This window comes from Oncorhynchus tshawytscha, linkage group LG27, assembly GCF_018296145.1.
Source record: "Oncorhynchus tshawytscha isolate Ot180627B linkage group LG27, Otsh_v2.0, whole genome shotgun sequence".
In the NCBI taxonomy this organism is placed as follows: domain Eukaryota; kingdom Metazoa; phylum Chordata; class Actinopteri; order Salmoniformes; family Salmonidae; genus Oncorhynchus; species Oncorhynchus tshawytscha.
The window spans coordinates 914309-936726 of NC_056455.1; the positions used below are offsets into that span (position 1 = coordinate 914309).

General features: G+C 43.8%; 2 protein-coding genes and 1 long non-coding RNA gene across 8 annotated transcripts in view; 1 reads left to right on the top strand and 2 right to left on the bottom strand.

The window, feature by feature from the left end:
* The window catches only part of LOC112259323 (tectonin beta-propeller repeat-containing protein 1), a 30738-nt gene extending 28718 nt beyond the window's left edge, over window positions 1–2020 (top strand). For all 4 annotated transcript variants that reach the window (XM_024434047.2, XM_024434040.2, XM_024434050.2 and 1 more), the window contains one exon: window positions 20–2020. In XM_024434047.2, the coding sequence (XP_024289815.1) occupies window positions 20–196 (177 nt within the window). In that variant the 3' untranslated portion in view covers window positions 197–2020. The remainder of the gene's footprint in view (window positions 1–19) is intronic.
* Window positions 2021–2187: 167 nt separating this feature from the next.
* On the bottom strand, window positions 2188–12954 carry LOC112259353 (class A basic helix-loop-helix protein 15). The gene is made up of 2 exons (XM_024434064.2): window positions 12750–12954; window positions 2188–4667 (listed from the first exon to the last, which is right to left on the bottom strand). The coding sequence occupies exon 2, from the start codon at window positions 4625–4627 to the stop codon at window positions 4052–4054; it is 576 nt and encodes a 191-aa protein (XP_024289832.1). The 5' UTR covers window positions 4628–4667; window positions 12750–12954; the 3' UTR covers window positions 2188–4051.
* Window positions 12955–14320: 1366 nt separating this feature from the next.
* The window catches only part of LOC112259368, a 28737-nt gene continuing 20639 nt past the window's right edge, over window positions 14321–22418 (bottom strand). For all 3 annotated transcript variants that reach the window (XR_006080133.1, XR_002954833.2, XR_006080134.1), the window contains exons 7-8: window positions 17441–17602; window positions 14321–14391 (exon numbers count right to left, since the gene is read on the bottom strand). This is a non-coding gene — a long non-coding RNA (uncharacterized LOC112259368). The remainder of the gene's footprint in view (window positions 14392–17440; window positions 17603–22418) is intronic.

The following is a 22418-nucleotide window of genomic DNA, read 5'->3' on the forward strand; positions in this document are numbered from 1 at the left end:
TCTTCCTCTCTCTCCTCAGGGTGGCTGGGACCACATCACTGTGAGAGGGAACTCCTTCGAGGCTCCCCGTGTCCGTATGCCCTCCCTGACACCCTCCCTTACCGCCTCCCTGACGGACCCCCTCCGCACCCATCCACCCCGCAGACCGCTCTCCTTCAGGAACACAGAGGAGAACGGGAACGCTGTCAGGTGTTAAACACACACACACATAGAGTATTTGCCAGTGGACACTGTATCTCTGTTCTGTCTTCAGCCCAACTCTCGCTACAAAACAAAAGCCCCAATGCAACTACTCCACCATCCACACTGTACTGTAGCTCATGGCTCCAGCCTCACCCTCTAAGTGTCTGAAGTCAAACTCTTCTTCTGTCCAATCACCTGGTTGTGTTCAATTACTTTTGAACCCTAGCTCTGTGCCCTCAGCTTGACTCAGCCAATCACCTTCTCTCTTCACAGCTAGCAGGTCATGTTCAACATTTCCCACATAGAGCACTAGTCATTTTTAAACTGTGTGACTCAGTCTTCGAACATTGCATCATCGTTATTTAAATCTGTGGTCTTAAGATAACTTTTTGTTTTATTTATTGTTATTGTTTGGTTGAATGTTTTTTTTCTGTGTGTAGGTGTATACAGTGCTGTATGTGAATAGATGTTTTGTTTATGTTATATTGTTGATAGGTTTAACTTTTTAAAATATAACGTAAGAAGTGTTTTCTGGGGTATTCAATGTTATTGGGCCGATGTATGATTCTGTGAAGGTGGGCGATGTATGATTCTGTGAAAGTGGGAGATGTATGATTCAGTGAAGGTGGGCGATCAGTAGTTTTGACTGATTCTGTTCCAATAAGTTACTATACTTCCTACTTTGTACCTGCTGGTAACGTAGAGATTCCACTGGAGTCACAACAAAAACATTAAGGGTTTATTTACCGAGAATAATTTAGGTCATGAATCCTTTGATAGCACATGGCGCTTTTACAGTTATATGCCTTTCCCCTGAATGGTTTGTATCTGTGATGGCCACAGTGAAGAGTTTGTATGTCCATGTTCCTAGGGGGACAGTTTTTTCCATAGCATTTTTGTGTTACTCTTGAAAAGAAAGTACATATTCTTATTTTCATTAAAAAATGTGAATTGCTTGAAAAATGATGTCTTTGAAAGGCTTAAAAGTTCATTTGTTTGTTTCTCAGGAAAATAAGAGTTTTAACACTATTATCTGCATATTTTTCACCTCCTATGATTTTAGCAGTAATGACTGGCAGCCAACACACGTGACTGGCAGCCAACACACGTGACTGGCAGCCAACACACGTGACTGGCAGCCAACACACGTGACTGGCATCCAACACACGTGACTGGCAGCCAACACACGTGAAGGGGTTGGTGGAAAGAACATATATATATATATTTTTTATAAATCTTAATACGAGTATAGTATAAATGTTTTCATTGTGATATTTCAAGGTTGGGTTATTGTACATTGATATATAAAAATCATAAAATATCAGTCATATTAAGTCATATGAACTATTATCTTTAAACCACAAAGGCTGAAACTATCATGTTTGGGCATTCATTCATCTTACTGCGGTAACTGAAAGATGAAGATCCAATAGTGACTGATATACTGCAACTACAAATCATTAATTGTCCAGAAAACTGTATATCTGTGAATACTGTCACTTTATCTTCCTATGGCAGTTCATAATACAACAAGTGTGTTGTTTGATAATGACGCTGAGTACATACTGCTGTTACTACAGTACAGGACTTATCCTAAAGGAGGGACACATTACACATATAGGTTGGGATGTGAAGGGGGTACACCATAGCATGAAAATCACAAGTCTATCGGACTTTTCACTTGAGGATTCCATTGCTTTTGTTGATTATGGTGTAAAATAGAATACTATAAGCCGGTACTGTTCCAACTCCAACAAGGGTGTTATTGAGCTATATATTTCTTCCTTCTAATAGTGTGCATGGTCAATGTCCTCTCAATAAATGTGATTATTGATAAGGAAGATTCTCGTTTTACATTTTTCAATTCACACTTTCTTGGAGTCTCAGGAGAACTCAGGATTTTAAAGATATTACAGAAGTATCATTCAAACACACATTGTAAGAGCAACATAATTATTACATTCACCTTTCACACACACACCACTGTTCTAATAAAATATGCCATTTAGCTGATGCATTTATTCCAGGTAACTTACAGTCATGTTTGCATACTTTCTGTGTACAAGTGGTAATTGAACCCACTATCCTGGCATTGGAAGCCCCATGCTCTACCAACTGAGCTACAGACATCCATGTCCCAGAAACCATAAAAACACAAGATACCATAGGGTCATGGAGGTAAAACAACTTGGTCAACACCTACTGTACATTTTGACATGTACACATATGGCTCTGTGTAGATCCTGTGGTCTAGCGATAACACTGCTGGCTTCCTCTTCCCACCAGAGGCATGAGTTCAATTCCCTGCTCCAACCCTTCAAACTGTTTGTCCCACCTACCTGTCTTCCACTCTGCAATTTAATAACTGTGTCAACCACCCCCAAATAAAATATATACATACAAATATGTCTCTAATAATTTACACTTTGTTTAAATTACAGTGTGTATTCTTTCCCTTCCTTAAACAGTACAGTATTTGACTAAAGTCTGTGGGACAAGTATAGGGAATTATATCCTTGTCTTGTACTTGACTGTTGTGTCGAGAGGCAGTCTGTGGGACGCATATCCTTGTCCTGTATGTGACTGTTGTGTCCAGAGGTAGTGCTCAGCTGGGAAAACAAACATTGTTCCTAAAAGGTTGAAAACATTTATTTATCTACAGCAGAGGGGTGGCCTGTCCTATCTACAGCTAGGGTGGCCTGTCATATCTAAAGCAGGGGTGGCCTGTCCTATCTACAGCAGGGGTGGCCTGTCCTATATACACAGCTTGGGCCCCTGTGGGCTACAGTGTATGCTGGAGAACTATACTTTAACAATCAGTTATTTTACATTTCTGACCAATCAGGTAACTACAGTTAATCGCCAGCTAGGAAAAATGACAGAAAAAATAAAGAAAACAGATTAAATGGCGCTGGAATGTTCTTTGACTTGGTTCTCAACACATATCAGAATCAGAATCCCACGTGAGATGAACTTTAAGTTCCCCTGTTCTAGAAGTTATATCATGGTCCTTTGGGGATTCTGTCTGTCACAGCTCTGGCTAGGCCTTTGTCTAATCTGACATAGTCCACAGGCTGCCTGTCTGTCTGTCTTCACTTGTACTCCACCATTACGTTTCTGAGAATGAATGTCAAGGGTGCAGTGCTCCAAATCAGCTCACCTTCTTGTGTGCTCCATTTAGTGCATGGTCAGGTATGTCACTATAGCTCACTAGCTTGTCGGAGTATAAGGCTGCATCTCAGATGACACCCTTTCCCCAATCTGTGCACTACTTTTGGCCATGGTCATAAGTAGAGTAGCAGTGTACAATATGGTAGATAGGGTTTCAGTTGAGATCCGCTCCCCAAGTCAAGCCTGGATGCTTCAACTCTTTGGCTGTGGAGTTAGCACCTGCTGGCTATTAACTTTCTCAGCTGAAGCTTTGGATCTGGGTGAGGAACTGAGGCTAGATGTTAGCTCTCCTGGCAGAAGCTGTGGATCTGGATGAGGAACTGAGGCTAGCTGTTAGCTCTCCTGGCTGAAGCTGTGGACCTGGATGAGGAACTGAGGCTAGCTGTTAGCTCTCCTGGCTGAATCTGTGGATCTGGGTGAGGAACTGAGGCTAGATGTTAGCTCTCCTGGCTGAAGCTGTGGATCTGGGTGAGGAACTGAGGCTAACTGTTAGCTCTCCTGGCAGAAGCTGTGGATCTGGTTGAGGAACTGAGGCTAGCTGTTAGCTCTCCTGACTGAAGCTGTTGATCTGGGTGAGGAACTGAGGCTAGCTGTTAGCTCTCCTGGCTGAAGCTGTGGATTTGGGTGAGTAACTGAGGCTAGCTGTTAGCTCTCCTGGCTGAAGCTGTGGATCTGGGTGAGGAACTGAGGCTAGCTGTTAGCTCTCCTGGCTGAAGCTGTGGATTTGGGTGAGGAACTGAGACAGGCTCTCATCCCCGTCCTCCTCCAGGTGCTGCTGGTAACACTGGAGCAGTCTGGCAGCGCTAGCCTCTGTCGGTGTCTCACCAGGAGGCAGGCGGGCGCTAGATATCCCCAGGATGATGGAGGTCAGGGACTTGATGTAGTTCTCAGCCAACGTCAGCGTCTCGATCTTGGAGAGCTTCTTGTCCATTTTGACATGTGGAATGGCCTCTCTAAGAGCCTGGAAGGCGTTGTTAAGTTTGTGCATGCGCTGGCGCTCCCGCTCGTTGCTCTCCAGCCGCCGGACGTTGCGTTCTTTGTTGCTGTTGTGAGACCGTCGGTGTCTGTGGAGGCCGTGGGTAGTGCCACCGCCTCCGCCTCGCTCGCGGTCCCCGCCCCTCAGAACGCCTCTCCAGGAGCCTCCAATACGGACCGAGGCCTCAGAGCCCTCCTGTTCGCTGGTGCCTGGTTCTCTGTTCTCTGGTTCACGGTCCAGGTCTGGCTCGGTCCAGGGTTTTCTGCATGACTTAGCGACCTTCCCTTTAGACTTCATCCTTCAGCCTGATTTAGTTACCCCTCTTCCTCACAACAGCCTTGAAAGACAACAGAAACAACAACTGGTTATAGAAAGGACTTGTCAAGGAAGAGATAAGCAAACAAGTGGCAGTGCCTTTGCCCTGAGGGCTACAGTGTTACAGATTAGTTTAAATACTCAAGTTGGAATATGCAGTTTTTTGACCACCATTTCCCCTTCCACTCACAAATCAAATCATCCAATCAAATTTTATTTGTCACATGTTTACGAAATTAACTAAAGTAAAAATAATAATAATAAAATAACAATAATGAGGCTATATATATCATATTTTTCATTTTTTGTATATATTTCAATCTCTTTTTTCCATTTTCAAATTAAATATACCTTTCTGCAACTCGCCTCATCCAATGTGGTATGGATCTGCAATTTTTTTTAGACTTTATAACTGGAACCCTCCATCAGAGGCAAGCCATCAGAACCTAGCCAGCTAATTAGCTACTAGCTATTTAGTCATTGTTAGCTACTGCTGGCGGTCATTACGTTTAGCTCAGACACCATTCATTGAACGCGGATAATACCTTCCAGTCTGCACAGCGCGCTATCAGACCTGAGCATATCAGACTGCTTTTCTCCATTACATCACCGGATTCCTGCTGCAAGCTCTGGACCATTACACTGGATCATCGCAGCTAGCTAGCTGCTACCGAGTGGCTATTGTGGCTAATGCCCCTGTCCAGAGGCAAGCACCAGTTAGCCTCGAGCTAGCCTCGAGCTAGGCCCATCTCCCGGCTAGCCAACGAAGTACACCAACTACAATACCTCTCTTGCCAATTGGCCTAGACCCTTTGTTGACACGGAGCCCCGCCGATCCATCACGACTGGTCTACTGGCTTCTGCGTTGTGGATGTCGGTGAAGACCCATCTGCTGGCCCCGGCCCGCTAGCTTTCTGAACGCTGTGTCTCCCGCTCGCCTAGCGTAGTAACTACTACCGAACGGCTCCCTGTTTCATCTATTGCTGCTCATTGGCCCCTATGATCACTCAACTACACTGCTGATGCCTGCTGGACTGTCCATTAACACTGTACTTCATTTTGTTTATCTGTTGGCCCCAGCCTCGAACACAGGCCTGTGTGTAGCTAACTGACCCTCTCTGCCCATTCATCGCCATTTACCCGTTGTTGTTGTCTTAGCTGTTTATCCGTTGTTGTCTTACCCTTTGTTGTTTTAGCTTCCCCAATCAACACCTGTGATTGCTTTATGCCTCTCTCTAATGTCAATATGCCTTGTATACTGTTGTTTAGGGCAGCTCTCATTGTTTTATTTTATTGCGGAGCCCCTAGTCCCGCTCAACATGCCTTAGATAGCCCCCTTGTCCCACCCCCACACATGCGGAGACCTCACCTAGCTTAACTGGTGCCTCCAGAGATGCAACCTCTCTCATCGTCACTCAATGCCTAGGTTTACCTCCACTGTACTGGCACCCTACCATACCATTGTCTGTACATTATGCCCTGAATCTATCCTACTATGCCCAGAAATCTGCTCCTTTTATTCTCTGTTCCCAACGCACTAGACGACCATTTCCTATAGCTGTACCCTCATCCTACTCCTCCTCTGTTCCTCTGGTGATATAGAGGTTAACTCAGGCCCTGTGTGTCCCCAGGCGCTCTCATTTGCTGACTTCTGTAACCATAAAAGCCTTGGGTTCATGCATGTTAACATCAGAAGCCCCCTCCCTAAGTTTGCTTTATTCACTGGTTTAGCACACTCTGCCAACCCTGATGTCCTAGCCGTGTCTGAATCCTAGCTTAGGAAGACCACCAAAAATTCTGAAATTTCCATCCCCAACTACAACATTTTCCATCAAGATAGAACTTCTAAAGGGGGCGGAGTTGCAATCTACTGCAGAGATAGCCTGCAGAGTTCTGTCATAGTATCCAGGTCTATGCCCAAGCAGTTCAAGCTTCTAATTTTAAAATTCCATCTCTCCAGAAATAAGTCTCTCATTGTTGCCGCTTGCTCCCAGCTGAGCCCTGGACACCATATGTGAATTGATTGCCCCCAATCTATCTCCAGAGTTCGTACTGTTAGGTGACCTAAACTGGGATATGCTTAACACCCCGGCCGTCCTACAATCTAAGCTAGATGCCCTCAATCTCACACAAATTATGAAGGAACCTACCAGGTACAACCCAAAATCCATAAGCATGGGCACCCTCATAGATATCATCCTAACCAACCTACCCTCTAAATACACCTCTGCTGTTTTCAACTAGGATCTCAGCAACAACTGCCTCATTGCCTGCGTCCGTTATAGGTCCGCGGTAAAACAACCACCCCTCAGCACTGTCAAACACTACTACTTCTGCGAGCATGCCTTTCTAATCGACCTGGCCTGAGTATCCTGGAAGGATATTGACCTCATCCCGTCAGTAGAAGATGCATGGTTGTTCTTTAAAAGTGCTTTCCTCACCATCTTAAATAATCATGCCCCTTTTGAAAAATGTATAACTTAGAACAGACATAGCCCTTGGTTCACTCCAGACTTGACTGCCCTTGACCAGCACAAAAACATCCTGTGGCGTACTGCACTAGCATCGAATAGTCCCAACGATATGCAACTTTTCAGCGAAGTGAGTAACCAATATACACAGTCAGTTAGGAAAGCAAAGGCTAGCTTTTTCAAACAGAAATGTGCATCTTGCAGCACTAATTCCAAAATGTTTTGGGACACTGTAAAGTCCATGGAGAATAAGAGCACCTCCTCCCAGCTGCCCACTGCACTGAGGCTAGGAAACACTGTCACCACCGATAAATCCAGGATAATCAAGAATTTCAATAAGCATTTATCTATGGCTGGCCATGCTTTCCACCTGGCTACCCCAACCTCGGCCAACAGCTCTGCACCCCCCGCAGCAACTGGCCCAAGCCCCCCCACTTCTCCTTCACCCAAATCCAGACCGCTAATGTTCTGAAAGAGCTGCAAAATCTGGATCCCTACAAATCAGCTGGGCGAGACAATCTGGACCCTCTCTTTCTAAAATTATCCTCCGCCATGGTTGCAACCCCTATTACTAGTCTGTTCAAACTCTCTTTCGTATCGTCTGAGATTCCTACAGATTGAAAAGCGGCCACGGTCATCCCCCTCTTCAAAGGGGGAGACACTCTAGACCCAAACTGTTACAGACCTATATCCATCCTGCCCTGCCTTTCTAAAGTCTTCGAAAGCCAAGTTAACAAACCGAGCACAGACCGTTTCAAATCCCACCATACCTTCTCCCCTATGCAATCCGGTTTCCGAGCTGGTCACGGGTGCACCTCAGCCACGCTCAAGGTCCTAAGCAATATCATAAACGCCATCGATAAAAGACAGTACTGTGCAGCCGTCTTCATCGACCTGGCCAAGGCTTTCGACTCTGTCAATCCCCATATTCTTATCGGCAGACCCAACGCCTTGGTTTCTCTAATGACTGCCTCGCCTGGTTCACTAACAACTTCTCAGATAGAGGTCAGTGTGTCAAATCGGAGGGCCTGTTATCGGGGACATCTGGCAGTCTCTATGGGTGTGCCACAGGGTTCAATTCTCGGGCCGACTCTTTTCTCTGTATATATCAATGATGTCACTCTTGCTGCGGGTGATTATTTGATCCACCTCTACGCAGACGACACCATTCTGTATACATCTGGCCCTTCTTTGGACACTGGTAACAAACCTCCAAACGAGCTTCAATGCCATACAACACTCCTTCTGTGGCCTCCAACTGCTCTTAAACACTAGTAAAACTAAATGCATGCTCTTCAACCAATCGCTGCCCACACTCGCCCGCCCGACTAGCATCACTACTCTGGGCGGTTCTGACTTAGAATATGTGGACAACTACAAATACCTAGGTGTTGTTAGACTGTAAACTCTCCTTCCAGACTCACATTAAATATCTCCAATCCAAAATTAAATCTAGAATCAGCCTCCTATTTCGCAACAAAGCCTCTACTCATGCTACCAATCATACCCTTGCAAAACTGACTATCCTACCGATCCTTGACTTTGGCAATGTAATTTACAAAATAGCCTCCAACACTCTACTCAGCAAATTGGATGCAGTCTATTTGGCTGGTCCTCGCTACATATTTGTCGCCAAACCCACTGGCTCCAGGTCATCTATAAGTCTCTGCTAGGTAAAACTCCGCCTTATCTCAGATCACTGGTCACCGTAGCAACACCCACCCGTAGCACGCGCTCCAGCAGGTATATTTCACGGGTCCTCCCCAAAGCCAACACCTGCTTTGTCCACCTTTTCTTCCAGTTCTCTGCTGCCAATGACTGGAACGAATTGCAAAAATCACTGAAGTTGGAGACTCATATCACCCTCACTAACTTTAAGCGCCAGCTGTCAGAGCAGCTTACTGATTGTTGCAGCTGTACATAGCCCATCTGTAAATAGCCCATCCAACTACCTACCTAATCCCCATATTTATTTATTTTTTATTTTTTGCACACCAGTATTTCTACTTGCACATCCTCATCTGCACATATATCACTCCATTGTTAATTGCTCAAATGTAATTACTTCACCACTATGGCCTATTTACTGCCTTACCTCCTTACTTCATATGCACACACTGTATACAGATTTTTATATTGTGTTATTGACTGTACATTTGTTTATCCCATGTGTAACTCTTTCTTGTTGTTTTTGTCGCACTGTTTTGCTTTATCTTGGCCAGGTCGCAGTTGGCCTACCTAACCTACCTGGTTAAATAAAGGGGAAATATTTTTTTTTAACTAAAACTATACAGGGGGTACTTGAGTTTGAGTCCTTATTACTCAGAAAAACAACTACAAATCGACAAACCCAAGTTCTAAAATCAAATCAAACTTCATCACATGCGCCGAATTCAACAAATGTAAACCTCACCGTGAAATGCTGATTACACTGTAATTACATTGTAATTAGCTAATGGAACTAAACCTGCTGTTTATGATGATTAATGATGAGTTATATATGTTATATTACAATAAGACAGAAATATGGCCTTTTTAGAATTGTTTTTATTCAGTTTTAAATGAAGATGTATTTTCTTTTGACGTGAAGAAAAATGTAAGAAACACAGTGTCTATCTAATCAGCCATTGTGTGAAAATACTATAATGTAATCTCCACCTGTTTTATCCTACTGTAGGTTACCCAGGCCTCCAGATAATACCCAACTCAAGGTTACGCTCTTTTAATACAGACAGGGGACAGAAAAGTACAGCACAATTTTGGGGAGAGAGATTTTACCCTTGTGTACTCCATCTCATAACTTAAAGGGGAAATCTGCACTTCAAACGACAAAGCGTCACCCCGCCACTGATTTGGTAAACAGCTGAGGGCTGCCGCTGAAGAAATGTTACCACTTTCAAATTCAGAAACAGAGCTATGAATGCAAGGACTGACCATCCATGATATCACAGTTATAGTTTTAAACATGCCTTGAGACTATACATTGTTGGTTTACAATTAAATTATTTACAAACAATTGAGTAAAACAAGCATATATTTTGGATTCTGATGGGGTACGACAGTTGCATGTAGCAATCGCAGATGTAGCAATCACAGATTGCTCCTTTAAATTGCAGATCACTGTGTGAGATTAACAGTAAACCTGTCTGAGATATAGGCTATCTATGATGTGAAATGTGTGTCTGTGTGAAGGCTGCTGGCCTACTGGTATGCTTCATCAGACGCCATTCATGTAACATGGTAACAGGTGAAATCACTGCAAGGGGCTATTCTGCTATACAGCAAGTTATTCTAACAGTTTTTTTCACAGCATAAAACCAACTACATACTGTAGTATTTACAGAAATTATACATTCAGTATTAATTCATTGTGATGATGAGTTGGGTAACAAAGTAACACTTTTAGGCTTTTGCTTATCATGAAAAGATTATTAAGGTTAGATTGATAATATTTTTATACAAACAACATACATATGGCAAATTTTATTTAACAAGTTAAAAAAAGGAGTTTTAAATATAGAGGTCAAAATGATTTGCAACCCTGTTTTCAATAACTTTCAATACCTCACATTGCGAGGATAATGGCACTGAGCCTTTTTCTAAAACGTTATATGAAATTAGAGAACACATAAAGAGGGATCTTAGATCTCTCGCCTCAGGTAGAATACCTCAAGCTGTAGACCACACTATCTACCAAGAGACTTTTCATCTGTATTTTTCGTAGCTGTCTATTTACCACCACAAACCGATGTCGGCACTAAGACCACACTCAACAAGCTGTATAAGGCCATAGGGAAACAAGAAAATGCTCATCCAGAGGCGGCGCTCCTAGTTGCTGGGGACATTAATGCAGGCACACTTAAATCCATTTAACCTAATTTCTACCAGCATGTCACATGTGCAACCAGAGGGAAAAAAACTCTAGACCACCTTTTCTCCACACACAGAGACGCGTACAAAGCTCTACTCTGCCCTCCATTTGGCAAATCTATCCATAATTTGATCCTCCTGATTCCTTCTTACAAGCAAAAACTAAAGCAGGAAGTACCCGTGACTCGCTCAATACGGAAGTGGTCAGATGACGCAGATGCTACGCTACAAGACTGTTTTGCTAGCACAGACTGGAATATGTTCCCGGGATTTATCCGATGGCATTGAGGAGTACACCACATCAGTCACTGGCTTCATAAATAAGTGTATCGATGACGTCGTCCCCACAATGACCGTACGTACATATCCCAACCAGAAGTCATGGATTACATGGAGCGGAACACTAATCCAGACGCTTATAAGAAATGTTTGAATGATGCTGAGGAGCAATGCTGTTTCATCCAATGATTGTTTGCCTGAGGCTGTTGATGAGCAGGTGCTTGTACGTGTGTACACATTCTCTTTTTCCTCTTTTGTTCATTTTGTTGATTGATGATGCATTGGGGAACGGTGGCTTGGGAGGGTTTGGGGTTGGGGAATGGAGGGAGAGGTTGTTGTTTTTTTCGGGGTGAGGGCGTGGTTCTCGGGATGGTTGAGGTGCAGCTCTCGGGGAACAGTGGGGGGATATTGGATGGTTGGTGGCCTGGCGGTTAGAAGCATAGCCGGTGGCAGATAGGTCGCTGGTTCGAACCCCCGTTTTGACTTGGTGGGAGATCTGTCGATGTTCCCTTTTGGGTCACTCTGGATGTGAGTCTGTTAGATGACTGAATGCATGGTAAATGATGAGCGGCTTTACTGTATGTTTTAATATTTTTTATCCCGCTATAGCCTCAGACGAACCATCAAACAGGCAAAGCGTCAATACAGGACAATGATTGAATCCTACTACACCAGCTCTGACGCTCGTCGGATGTGGCAGGGCTTGAAAACTGTTATGGATTACAAAGGGAAACGCAGGCCCGAGCTGCCCAGTGACGCGTGGCCGAAGAGCTCTTGTTTTAATGTCATCTGACCATAGCACAGATTCTAATCCAAGTGCCAATGCCATTTAGCAATGTGGATCTTCCAGCATGACAATAACCCCAAGCGCACATCAAAATCCACAAAGAAATGGTTCAATGACCACAAAATCAGCATTTTGCAATGGCCATCTCAGTCTCCGGATTTGAACCCCATTGAAAACCTGTGGTTTGAATTGAAAAGGAGAGTCCATAAGTGCACGGATATCAAGGACCTGGAAAGGATCTGTATGGAGGAGTGGACTAAGATCCCTCCCAATGTGTCCTCCAATCTCATAAAACATGTTAGAAAAAGGCTCAGTGCAGTTATCCTCGATAGGTGAGGTATTGAAATCTATTGAAAACAAGCATACAATAATCTTTTTTAAATATATATATATTACTTGTTACACAAAATATCTTTCTCTGAGCAATTGTATTAGTATAAAATAACATTTTCCTCCTTTCTTGAGCATACAATATAGCTCAGTATTTGTATTATTTATTTTATACAATATTTTTTTTGCTAATCTTTACCAAGGGTGCCAATAATTACGGACTGGACTGTATATCATGTTTTTCAGTAAGAAAGGCTATTTTGATTTGAATAGTTGAAAAAACTGTGAAATGTCTTAAATTGATATAACTTCATTGGATTTCTATGAAGAAAAAATGGAATGGACAACAAATTGAAACTTAACTTACCTTTCAAGTGAAAGTAAGATTCCCCTGTATGTAGAAGAATAGTTTTCACCGTGGAACATCGATAATATCTTCAGAATGCACGTTTTGCTTAAGTGGTAGAAGCGTCTGAGGTTCCACTCCGAGGATGAAGATAACTGTAAACATGTGAGGTACCTGTTGCTGCTGTAATGTACACGTAGCGCTCGCTTAGCCAATGGTAGTGCGCTCCAACTCCGGACATGGTCATCTGTGCCCTGCGCTACCAAAAGCCTCGTTTACACCTGGTCTAACATGCGTCCTTGGTCCTGATCTTATCCGCATTCTGATTGTGCCCACAGTGAAGCCGTTGCATAAATGCAGTGGTGGAAGAAGTACCCAATTGTCATGCTTGAGTAGATGTAAAGTTAACCTTAATTGAAAATGACTCAAGTAAAAGTGAATGTCACCCAGTAAAACACTACTTGAGTAAAAGTCTAAAAGTATTTGGTTTTAAATATACTTAAGTATCAAAAGTAAAAGTATAAATAAATTCACATACAGTACATTGCCGTCATTGTAAATAAGAATTTGTTCTTAACTGACTTGCATAGTTAAATAAAGGTTCAAAATAAATAAATACAAAAATAAATAAAATATTAAGCAAACCAGATGGCAAAATCGTTTTTATTTTATTTTGATTTACTGATTATTTATTTACTCTTACTCTTTACTCCAGCTCCAGCACTCAGACATCATTTACAAATGAAGCATTTGTGTTTAGTGAATCCACCAGATCAGAGGCAGTAGGGATAACCATTTTCCTGTCCTTCTAAGTATTCAGAATGTAACGAGTACTTTTGGGTGTCAGAGAAAATATATGGAGTAAAAAGTACATTATTTTCATTAGGAATAAAATGAAGTAAAAGTAAAAGCTGTCAAAAATATAAATTGTAAAGTACAGATACCCCCAAAAAACGACTGATGTAGTACTTTAAAGTATTCTTTACTTCAGTACTTTATGCCACTGCATAAATGTGTCTCTTCTCCGTCCACTGTGTCCACATTGTGACCAGATATCATGGTCCCTCCCTGTATGCAAATTATGCAAATGATTTGAAAAACCGCTCTGGAGGTGGTCAGGAAGATAATATCACAATTAGATCACAATGAGAATGTGGACATGCTCAAGACTGTTAGAAGCAGGTATAAACAGGGCTAAAACTGCACTTTGTCAAAATCAAGTAGAGGCTTTCCACATGTCAGTCCACTTGTTGCACCTGCCCATTAATTGTCAGAGGGATATAACATGATTTTTTATGTTGGTTAATCTATTTTAACTGTTTATTTTTCTATTTGCATTCACATCTCAGTGTGTGTGTGTTATGTCATGTTGTGGTCATCAGACCCCTCTGTTACTGTTAATGTGTTCTAGACTCATTCTTATTGGGATACAGGCAAACATAGCCCTGAAAGGTCAACAACTGACTCTTGGTGGTACAGTAACTTGAAAAGGGATGGTTTACACCCCTGTAGTTGGACCCCTGGTCTATATATTGTAAAGGGAGAATGTGTAGTGTTCACTAGTGGTGAAACAGCAAGGTCCCACTGTTGAGCTCTTCTGTTTATTTGGGTGTTTGTCTTCATTCCGCAAACACACTTAGTCTTCCTTTCCCAGTGGCGGATCCTGGGGTAAACACAAGAAAGTCAGTCAGACTTCTGTATGATATAGTGGTTCCACAAACATATCTACCGGTATCTAAAGAGAATGTCAGACACAGGTGAGCAGCTCCCAGCAACAAAACGGACACGGGTGATGTCTGTCTGTCTGTCTGTCTGTCTTATTAGGATACAGTTTTTGTATTTTTATTCTTGTATAAGGTTATTTGATGGCTATTGTTTAGCCTCTAGTTCATTTTGTGTCATTTAAATTCTAATATATGAATCATATTTGTCCGTCCGTCCGTGTGTTACAGCATAGTATTACTTATCACTGAGTTATGCTTCACAGTAGGCAAGGGGAAACCAATCAAAGGAAAACTCTGTATAGAAATATTTGTTTACTTGTTTCTTGTATTTACAATATCATGGTATCATCAGTACAGTAGTTAGTAGTTAGCCTACATAAGTTCCAAAAACCTGATGAACATTTTCTTACATTTTGAATATGCGGGCAGTCTTGTCTTTCTCACACTTTATGAGTGAATCAAACCATCTCCATTGGAGGACTCCATTTATTCATTGCAGGATTATCAGGTCACCATTGTTATGATTCCTCTTCCTGTTCGGGCGGCGCTCGGGCGGTCGTCGTCGTCGCCGGCCTATTAGCTGCCACCGATCCCCTTTTCTGTTTCACATGGAGTTTCTTGTTTGGGTTTTGTTTTGGGCTATTTAAACCCGCCTGGTGCGGGCTTGTTTTCTGTTCATGTAATAACAGCGGTTATTCATGCACCCCATGACTCTGTTCCAATCAATGGAGGAAGCCGTGACAGAAGCCCTCCATCAAACACCCCTCTTCCATCAATGGAGGAGCGCGTCCTCCATCAAACAGCCGTCCTCCATCGGATCGGTTCGGCAATGGACCAAATGATGGAGAGGATGGAGCGATGGGAGAGGAGTGGTCTCCCGACATCAACCCCATCTCCCCCACAGACGACGCAACCCACTCATCCTCCGGCGGTGTCCGGTCCCAGCGCGTTGCGTCTTGCGCCCCCGAGGGAGTACGATGGAGCGGTGGTTGGGTGCCAGGGATTTTTGCTCCAGCTCGAGCTCTACCTGGCTACCGTTCATCTGACTCCCTCGGGTGAAGAGAGTGTGAGCTTCCTCGTCTCCTGTCTGACAGGTAGAGCCCTGGAATGGGCCAACGCATTCTGGAACGGCCCAGACTCTGCTCGGGACCACTACCCGGAGTTCACCCGCCGTTTTCGGGCTGTGTTCGACCACCCTCCTGAGGGCTGAGCGGTGGGTGAGCGACTGTTTCACCTCAGACAGGAGACGAGGAGCGCGCAAGACTTCAGTTTGGAGTTCCGGACCTTGGCCGCTGGAGTGGGGTGGAATGACAGGGACCTGATAGACCACTACCAGTGCAGCCTCCGGGAGGACGTCCGCAGGGAGCTAGCTTGTCGGGACACCACACTCTCCCTCGACAAACTCATAGACTTGTCGATCCGGCTGGACAACCTGTTAGCTGCCCGCGGGCGTTCAGAAGGGGTCCTGTCAGTTCCACCTCCCAGCCCTCCTGCTCCAACTCCGATGGAGTTGGGAGAGGCTGCATCGAGTGGGACCGGAGGAGGAGGCTCCTCCTGCACCTACTGCGGTTGGAGAGGACACACTTCAGACCGGTGCTGGAGGAGCCCGTCTGGGAGTCGAGATGGCAGGCGGAACACTTCTCGGCCACCCCAGGTGAGTAAGCACCAAACTCACCCAGAGCTCCCTGTTGGTCACATGTTTTTATTAATTTCTTTCCCTGCGTTTTCTCCCTCTCTCCAGCATAAGGCGCTAGTCGATTCAGGCGCAGCTGGGAGTTTTATGGATCGCGGACTCGCCCGTAGGTTCGAGATTCCGTTGGTGCCGATAGATCTACCCTTCCCCGTGCACTCCTTAGATAGCCGACCGTTAGGGTCAGGGCTGGTCAGGGAGGCCACGGTTCCGCTGGACATGGTAACGCAGGGGATCATAGTGAGCGGATCAGTTTCTTCCTTATCGATTCACCTCCATTTCCAGTGGTGCTGGGGGTTCCCTGGCTGGCTATTCACAATCCCCTCATTTCCTGGAGACAGGGGGCTCTTCAGGGGTGGTCAGAGGAGTGTTCAGGTAGGTGTATAGGAGTTTCCATCGGTGCCACGTCGGTGGAGAGTCCAGACCAGGTTTCCACTGTGCGCATTCCCTCAGAATATGCCGATTTGGCTATCATCTTTTGTAAAAAAAAAAGGTTGACCAAATTACCACCCCATCGAGGGGGGATTGCGTGATAAACCTCCAGGAGAACACTGCACTTCCCAGGAGTCACGTGTACCCATTTTCACAGGAGGAGACGTTGGCTATGGAGATGGAAGGTGTCTTCTGATGACAGACAGCTCTGTAGCTCACAGCATAGGAATGAAACCTTTTAGATACCATGATTCGCTGGGATTGGATGCTAAGGGAGTCCGGCTTGAATTCACCCGCTTAGACACAGCTACTCATCCATAGCTTGGGTAGAAAAGGATTTCTTTGTCTTCAAACTTGTGTTGCGTTCTGGGTTCATTGACTTTTTAGACCTTGGCTGCAGCTTGGGTCACGTAGTCTTCTCTGTAAATTCTATACTCACAGGTTTTATACCCTTGGGTCAGAAGTGGGCATAACCGCCTTTAGGGCAATTCTCCGGGCGTACCAAGTTAATGAGGCAAGGTCTAGATTTGACTCAAATCCAATTTTAGACAACTAACTTAACATTTCATCTTTACCAAAACATTCCCTTTGATTTGGACATTTTCCACACAACGTACAATGTATAAACATCAAACATATACTAGGAAAACTCTTCACGTTACAATGTTTTCTTAATAACGTCATCTATTAACCTTTAATAACAAAACAAAAATTACATACATTTTCATATTCCATCTATCGTCATGACCACCATTGTGGCTGATGGAAACCATTGTTCCAAAGTCCCTTTATTTCATGTTTAATATTCTGAGGCTGGTTCTCCATAGTAACAAGACAAAGGAATTTGTCTGTGGCCTGAGACTTACCAGGTGCGTGAGGGTTCATAAAACCCCCACATCTTCAGACCCCTAGATCTCTCGTCCTCTGTTGGGGTTGAGAGATAATCTGTAGGGTTGTGGTCTCCTGTAACCTGACCTGGTCAGGACAGTCATGACAGCACTTAGTCTTCTTATCCCCAGCGGTGGATCCTGGGGTAAACAGAAAGTCAGTCAGACTTCTGTATGATATAAAGTTGAAGTCAGAAGTTTACATACACTTAGGTTGGTCATTATAACGTATTTTTCTACCACTCCACAAATGTCTTGTTAATAAACAAAAGTTTTGGCAAGTCGGTTAGGACATCTACTTTGCATGTCACAAGTAATTTTTTCCAACAATTGTTTACAGTCAGATTATTTCATTTATAATTCACTGGATCACAATTCCAGTGGGTCAGAAGTTTACATACATTAAGTTGACTGTGCCTTTAAACAGCATGGAAAATTCCAGAAAATGATGGCATGGCTTTAGAAGCTTCTGATAGGCTAATTGACATAATTTGAGTCAATTGGAGGTGTACCTGTGGATGTATGTCAAGGCCTACCTTCAAACTCAGTGACTCTTTGCTTGACATCATGGGAAAATCAAAAGATATCAGCCAAGACCTCATTCAAAAATTGTAGATCTCCACAAGTCTGGTTCATCCTTGGGAGTAATTTTCAAACGCCTGAAGGTACCAGGTTCATCTGTACAAACAATAGTATGCAAGTATAACACCATGGGACCACGCAGCCGTCATACCGCTCAGGAAGAAGACGCGTTCTGTCTCCTAGAGATGATTGTTCTTTAGTGCGTAAAGTGCAAATCAATCGCAGAACAACAGCAAAGGACCTTGTGAAGATGCTGGAAGAAACCGGTACAAAAGTATCTACATCCACAGTGAAACAAGTCCTATGTTGACATAACCTGAAAGGCCACTCAGCAAGGAAGAAGCAACAGCTGCAAAACTGCCATAAAAAAACAGACTACGGTTTGCAACTGCACATGAGGAGAAGATCGTACTTTTTGGAGCAATGTCCTATAGTATGATGATACAAAAATAGAATTGTTCCGCCATATTGACCATCGTTATGTTATGGGGGAGGCTTGCAAGCCAAAGAACACCATCCCAACCGTGAAGCACGGGGGTGTTGTGGGGGTGCTTTGCTGCAGGAGTGACTGGTGCACTTCACAAAATAGATGGCATCATGATGCAGGAAAATTATGTGGATATATTGATGCAACATCTCAAGACACCAGTCAGGAAGTTAAAGCTTGGTTACAAATGGGTCTTACAAATGGAAAATGACCCCAAGCATACTTCCAAAGTTTGGGCAAAATGGCTTAAGGACAACAAAGTCAAGGTATTGGAGTGGCCATCACAAAGCCCTGACCTCAATCCAATAGAAAATATGTGGGCAGAACTGAAAAAGCATGTGTGAGCAAGGAGGCCTACAAACCTGACTCAGTTACACCAGCTCTGTCAGGAGGAACGGGACAAAATTCACCCAACTTATTGTGGGAAGCTTGTGGAAGGCTACACGAAATGTTTGACCCAGGTTAAACAATTTAAAGGCAATGCTACCAAGTACTAATTGAGTGTATGTAAAGTTCTGGCCCACTGAGAATGGTGAAATAAATCATTCTTTCTACTATTATTCTGACATTTCACATTCTTAACATAAAGTGGTGATCCTAAATGACCTAAAACAGGGAATTTTTACTATGATTAAATGTCAGGAATTGTGAAAAACTGATTTTAAATGGATTTGGCTAAGGTGTATGGAAACTTCTGACTTCAACTGTAGTGTTATGGTTCCACAAACATATCTACCGGTATCTAAAGAGAATGTCAGACACAGGTGAGCAGCTCCCAGCAGCAAAATGTACAGTGGTGATGTCTGTGTGTGTGTGTGTGTGTGTGTGTGTGTGTGTGTGTGTGTGTGTGTGTGTGTGTGTGTGTGTGTGTGTGTGTGTGTGTGTGTGTGTGTGTGTGTGTGTGTGTGTGTGTGTGTGTGTGTGTGTGTGTGTGTGTGTGTGTGTGTGTGTGTGTGTGTGTGTGTGTGTGTGTGTGAACACTAGGGCTGGTCCTGCTAGGCTTCTTGAAATCAACCCTAACCACACTTCAGGTTCTGTGTAAATATTTCTCGATTCAGTTTCTCCTCAGACCTACCGTATGTATTTAGTTTACCCATGGGCTCTGATAACTGATAACTACACTGTGCTGGGTATGCTTTAATAATGTGCAAACTAAGCTCTTACAAGCTGGCATAAATACCGTAACACACACACACACACACACACACACAGGCACAAGGACACACACATACAAGCATGAACATGCGCATTAGAGTTGAGTGCCGTCCTGTCCTGTCCTCCACCCCTTCTGGTCATAGAGCTGTCCCCAGCCCACAGATGGACTCAAGGACACACCTTGACATACATAGACAAATAAAGGGGCCTCTCCCTCTCTTTCCCTCTCTCTCACTTCCTCTCTCTTTCCCTCTCTCTCTTCCTTTCCTTCCCTCCGATTTAATTGAAATGACATGGAAACAACATTGATTCAACCAGTGTGTGGCTCTGTTTAGAGTCCACACACACTGTGCAATTTCTTATTATAAAATAATAAAATGGATCAATATTATCTATAACTGATCAATGTTATCTATAATTTATCAATATTTTCTATAACTGATACACTTGACCTATAACTGACCAATAATATACTGTATTATTGACTGTATGTTTGTTTATTCCATGTGTAACTCTGTGTTGTTGCATGTGTCGATGTCACGGCCGTGGAATGAAGAGGACAAACGCGCAGCGTGGTGAACATACGTATTCCTTTTATTTAGGTGACGCCGACAAAAACAATAAACAATACAAAACAACCGTGAAGCTTAAGGGCTATGTGCCACAAACAAAGTTAACTTCCCACACTGAAAGGAGGGAAAAGGGCTACCTAAATATGGTTCCCAGACAGAGACAATGATAGAAAGCTGTCCCTGATTGAGAACCATACCCGGCCAAAACATAGAAATACAAAATCATAGAAAAACAAAACATAGAATGCCCACCCCACATCACACCCTGACCTAACCAAAAAGAGAAATAAAACGTCTCTCTAAGGTCAGGGCGTGACAGTCGAACTGCTGTGCTTTATCTTGGTCAGGTCGCAGTTGTAAATGAGAACTTGTTCTCAACTAGCCTACCTGGTTAAATAAAGGTGAAATAAAATAAATAAATATTGTCTATAAATGATCAATATTATCTGTAGGTAAATTGGGTGGGCTATATACCGATGGACTATGTACAGCTGTAGCGATTGGTTAGCTGCTCAGATAGCAGATGTTTAAAGTTGGGGAGGGAGATAAAAGTCTCCAACTTCAGAGATTTTTGCATTTCGTTCCAGTCGCAGGTAGCAGAGAACTGGAAGGAAAGGCGGCCAAAGAGGTTTTGGCTTTAGGGATGATCAGTGAGATACACCTGCTGGAGCGCGTGCTACGGGTGGGTGTTACCATCGTGACCAGTGAACTGAGATAAGGCAGAGCTTTACCTAGCATAGACTTGTAGATGACCTGGAGCCAGTAGGTCTGGCGATGAACATGTAGCGAGGGCCAGCCGACTAGAGCATACAGGTCGCAGTGATGGGTGGAATAAGGTGCTTTAGTAACAAAACGGATGGCACTGTGATAAACTGCATCCAGTTTGCTGAGTAGAGTATTGGAAGCTATTTTGTAGATGACATCACCGAAGTCGAGGATCGGTAGGAAAGTCAGTTTTATTAGGGTAAGTTTTGCGGCGTGAGTGGAGGCTTTGTTGCGAAATAGAAAGCCGACTCTAGATTTGATTTTGTATTGGAGATGTTTGATATGAGTCTGGAAGGAGTTTGCAGTCTAGCCAGACACCTAGGTACTTATAGATGTCCACATATTCTAGGTCGGAACCATCCAGAGTGGTGATGCTAGTCGGGCATGTGGGTGCAGGCAGCGAATGGTTGAAAAGCATGCATTTGGTTTTACTAGCGTTGAAGAGCAGTTGGAGGCCACGGTAGGAGTGTTGTATGGCATTGAAGCTCGTTTGGAGGTTAGATAGCACAGTGTCCAAGGAAGGGCCAGAAGTATACAGAATGGTGTCGTCTGCGTAGAGGTGGATCAGGGAATCGCCTGCAGCAAGAGCAACATCATTGATATATACAGAGAAAAGTGTCGGCCCGAGAATTGAACCCTGTGGTACCCCCATAGAGACTGCCAGAGGACCGGACAACATGCCCTCCGATTTGACACACTGAACTCTTTCTGCAAAGTAGTTGGTGAACCAGGCAAGGCAGTCATTAGAAAAACCGAGGCTACTGAGTCTGCCGATAAGAATATGGTGATTGACAGAGTCAAAAACCTTTGGCCAGGTGGATGAAGACGGCTGCACAGTACTGTCTTTTATCGATGGTGGTTATGATATCGTTTAGTACCTTGAGCGTGGCTGAGGTGCACCCGTGACCAGCTCGGAAACCGGATTGCACAGCAGAGAAGGTATGGTGGGATTCGAGATGGTCAGTGATCTGTTTGTTGACTTGGCTTTCGAAGACCTTCGATAGGCAGGGCAGGATGGATATAGGTCTGTAACAGTTTGGGTCCAGGGTGTCTCCCCCTTTGAAGAGGGGGATGACCGCAGCAGCTTTCCAATACTTGGGGATCTCAGATGATACGAAGGAGAGGTTGAACAGGCTGGTAATAGGGGTTGCGACAATGGCGGCAGACAGTTTCAGAAATAGAGGGTCCAAATTGCCAAGCCCAGCTGATTTGTATGGGTCCAGGTTTGCAGCTCTTTCAGAACAAATATACTACCTATAACTGATCAATGATATATTTTACTAATCAAAATGACCAAAAACGGATCAATATTATATATAACTGGTCAATAATATCTATTTACTAGACCACTTAGTACATTGTGTAATGAAGTCATTTGGCCTAAGGCTGAATGTGG

Bases quoted from the DNA above. Each gene is read 5' to 3' on its own strand.
- LOC112259353 (XM_024434064.2), bottom strand. From the start codon at position 4,627: ATGAAGTCTAAAGGGAAGGTCGCTAAGTCATGCAGAAAACCCTGGACC.